The 1,762-nt window shown below is 54.9% G+C and overlaps 1 protein-coding gene across 1 annotated transcript in view; it reads left to right on the top strand.

The window, feature by feature from the left end:
* Positions 1 to 1,762, top strand: part of LOC105535028 (radial spoke head 10 homolog B-like) — a gene marked incomplete at its 5' end in the record, with an annotated part of 32,966 nt that overhangs the window by 19,375 nt on the left and 11,829 nt on the right. The window contains one exon of the mRNA XM_011973983.1: positions 1,377 to 1,505. Coding sequence (XP_011829373.1) covers positions 1,377 to 1,505 — 129 coding nt within the window. The remainder of the gene's footprint in view (positions 1 to 1,376; positions 1,506 to 1,762) is intronic.

The following is a 1,762-nucleotide window of genomic DNA, read 5'->3' as shown; positions in this document are numbered from 1 at the left end:
GTGGCTCACGCCTGTAATCTCAGCACTTTGGGAGGCCAAGGTGGGCGGATCACTTGAGGTCAGGAATTCGAGACCAGCCTGGCCAACCGTGGTGAAACCCCGTCTCTACTCCAAGTACACTGGAACCTGAACGTTCATGTCAGGGTCCAAGGCAATCACTGCTCCCTTTTCACCAACAGTTTGGGAGAGTGATTTAGAGATCATAGAGGCTCAGCTTCAAACTTACTAAAGCTGATCCTTCTTGCTCAGCTCACGGTAGCTTTGCACACTCCGGTCATGTGGGGAGGCAAAGGTAGAATTTTGTCCCACGGAGGAAAGTGTGCTGTGCAGAGGGACAGCAAGCTCCAGAGACGGGCAGAAGGCTGTCCTTGAGCCGTCAGCTGAGTGCGCACGCGTGTGAGGGAACAGCTGGGACCTAAGGGAAGGGCCGCCGGGAAGAAGGGGAGGAAGCTCAAGCACTCACACAGGGCTGGGAGTAGTTTGCATTCCTGGTCGCCAGCGTGGAGGTCGCCAGTGTGGAGGTCGCCAGCGTGGAGAAGCCGTCACATCCACGACGGGCGTCGGGCTGGGTACCTAAAAGTTCACTGTGTGGGTGTATGTGGGTGTGGGAATGTGTGGCGGTGTGGGTGTGAGTAGGGGTGTGTGTGAGTGTGGGGTGTATGTGGGGGTGTGTAGTGTGGGTGTGTGGGGTGTGCGTGTTTGTGGGTGTGGATGTGTGTGTGGGTGTGTGTGGGTGTGTTTGTGTGTGTGTGGTTTTGAGACAAAAATCTTGCTCTGTTGCCCAGGCTCGAGTGCAGTGGCACAATCTTGACTCACTGAAGGCTCTGCCTCCTGGGTTCAAGTGATTCTCCTGCCTCAGCCTCCCAAGCAGCTGGGATTACAGATGCACACTGCCAAACCTGGCCAATCTTTGTATTTTTAGTAGAGACAGGGTTTCACCGTGTTGGCCAGCCTGGTCTCGCACTCCTGGCCTCAAGTGATCCACCCGCCTCATTCTCTGAAACTTCTGGGATTACAGACATGAGCCAACACGTCTGGCCTGTTATTTATTTTTTTAGAGATGGAGTCTCACTATGTTGCCGAGGCTGGTCTCAAATTCCTGGGCTCAGGTGATCCGCCTACCTTGTCCTCCCAAAGAGCCGAGATTACAGGCGTGAGCCACTGTGCCTGATTCTGTTCAGGGTCTTGACTGAGGCGATGGTTTCACAGGTATAGACATGTGAAAACACATCCAAGGGTACACTTCGTGTGTAGTTCATTGTAAATCAGTTACACCCCATTAACATAATGTGTGTGTGTGTGCGCGCGTGTGTGCGCCTGTGTGGATCTCTGTGGAAACCAGAAGCCCTCTGACGCGTGTGTTTGTTCTTGCCTAGGACGCCCAGAGCAAGAGTCCCAGCGCGGTCCTGAGCCACGAATTGGATGCTGCTCACTCTGACAGTGCCAGGTCATCTTCCAGCAAGTTAGAGCTCTGGCCTGATGTTAACAAAATAAGGAAATCAGAGGTTTGTCTTGGCAACTAACCGTGTAGAGACACCCGCGACCGAGTGCCTGCTCTGCGAAGAGCTCTTTTCCATGGGCTGAGGGCCTGGCACCAAACAGAAACCCACGCCCTCATGGACACTACGTTCCAGTGCGGAGGGGACACGGCAGGGAGGAGGGGACACGGCAGGGGGGAGGGGACACGGCAGGGAGGAGGGGACACAGCAGCAGGTGAACGGTGCTAATAGCGTTTTTGGGTGTTTACCTGGTGCCGAGCCGT

Source organism: Mandrillus leucophaeus, unplaced genomic scaffold (genome assembly GCF_000951045.1).
Source record: "Mandrillus leucophaeus isolate KB7577 unplaced genomic scaffold, Mleu.le_1.0 Scaffold1406, whole genome shotgun sequence".
Taxonomy (NCBI): Eukaryota; Metazoa; Chordata; class Mammalia; order Primates; family Cercopithecidae; genus Mandrillus; species Mandrillus leucophaeus.
This window is presented reverse-complemented; position numbering and strand designations above follow the sequence as displayed.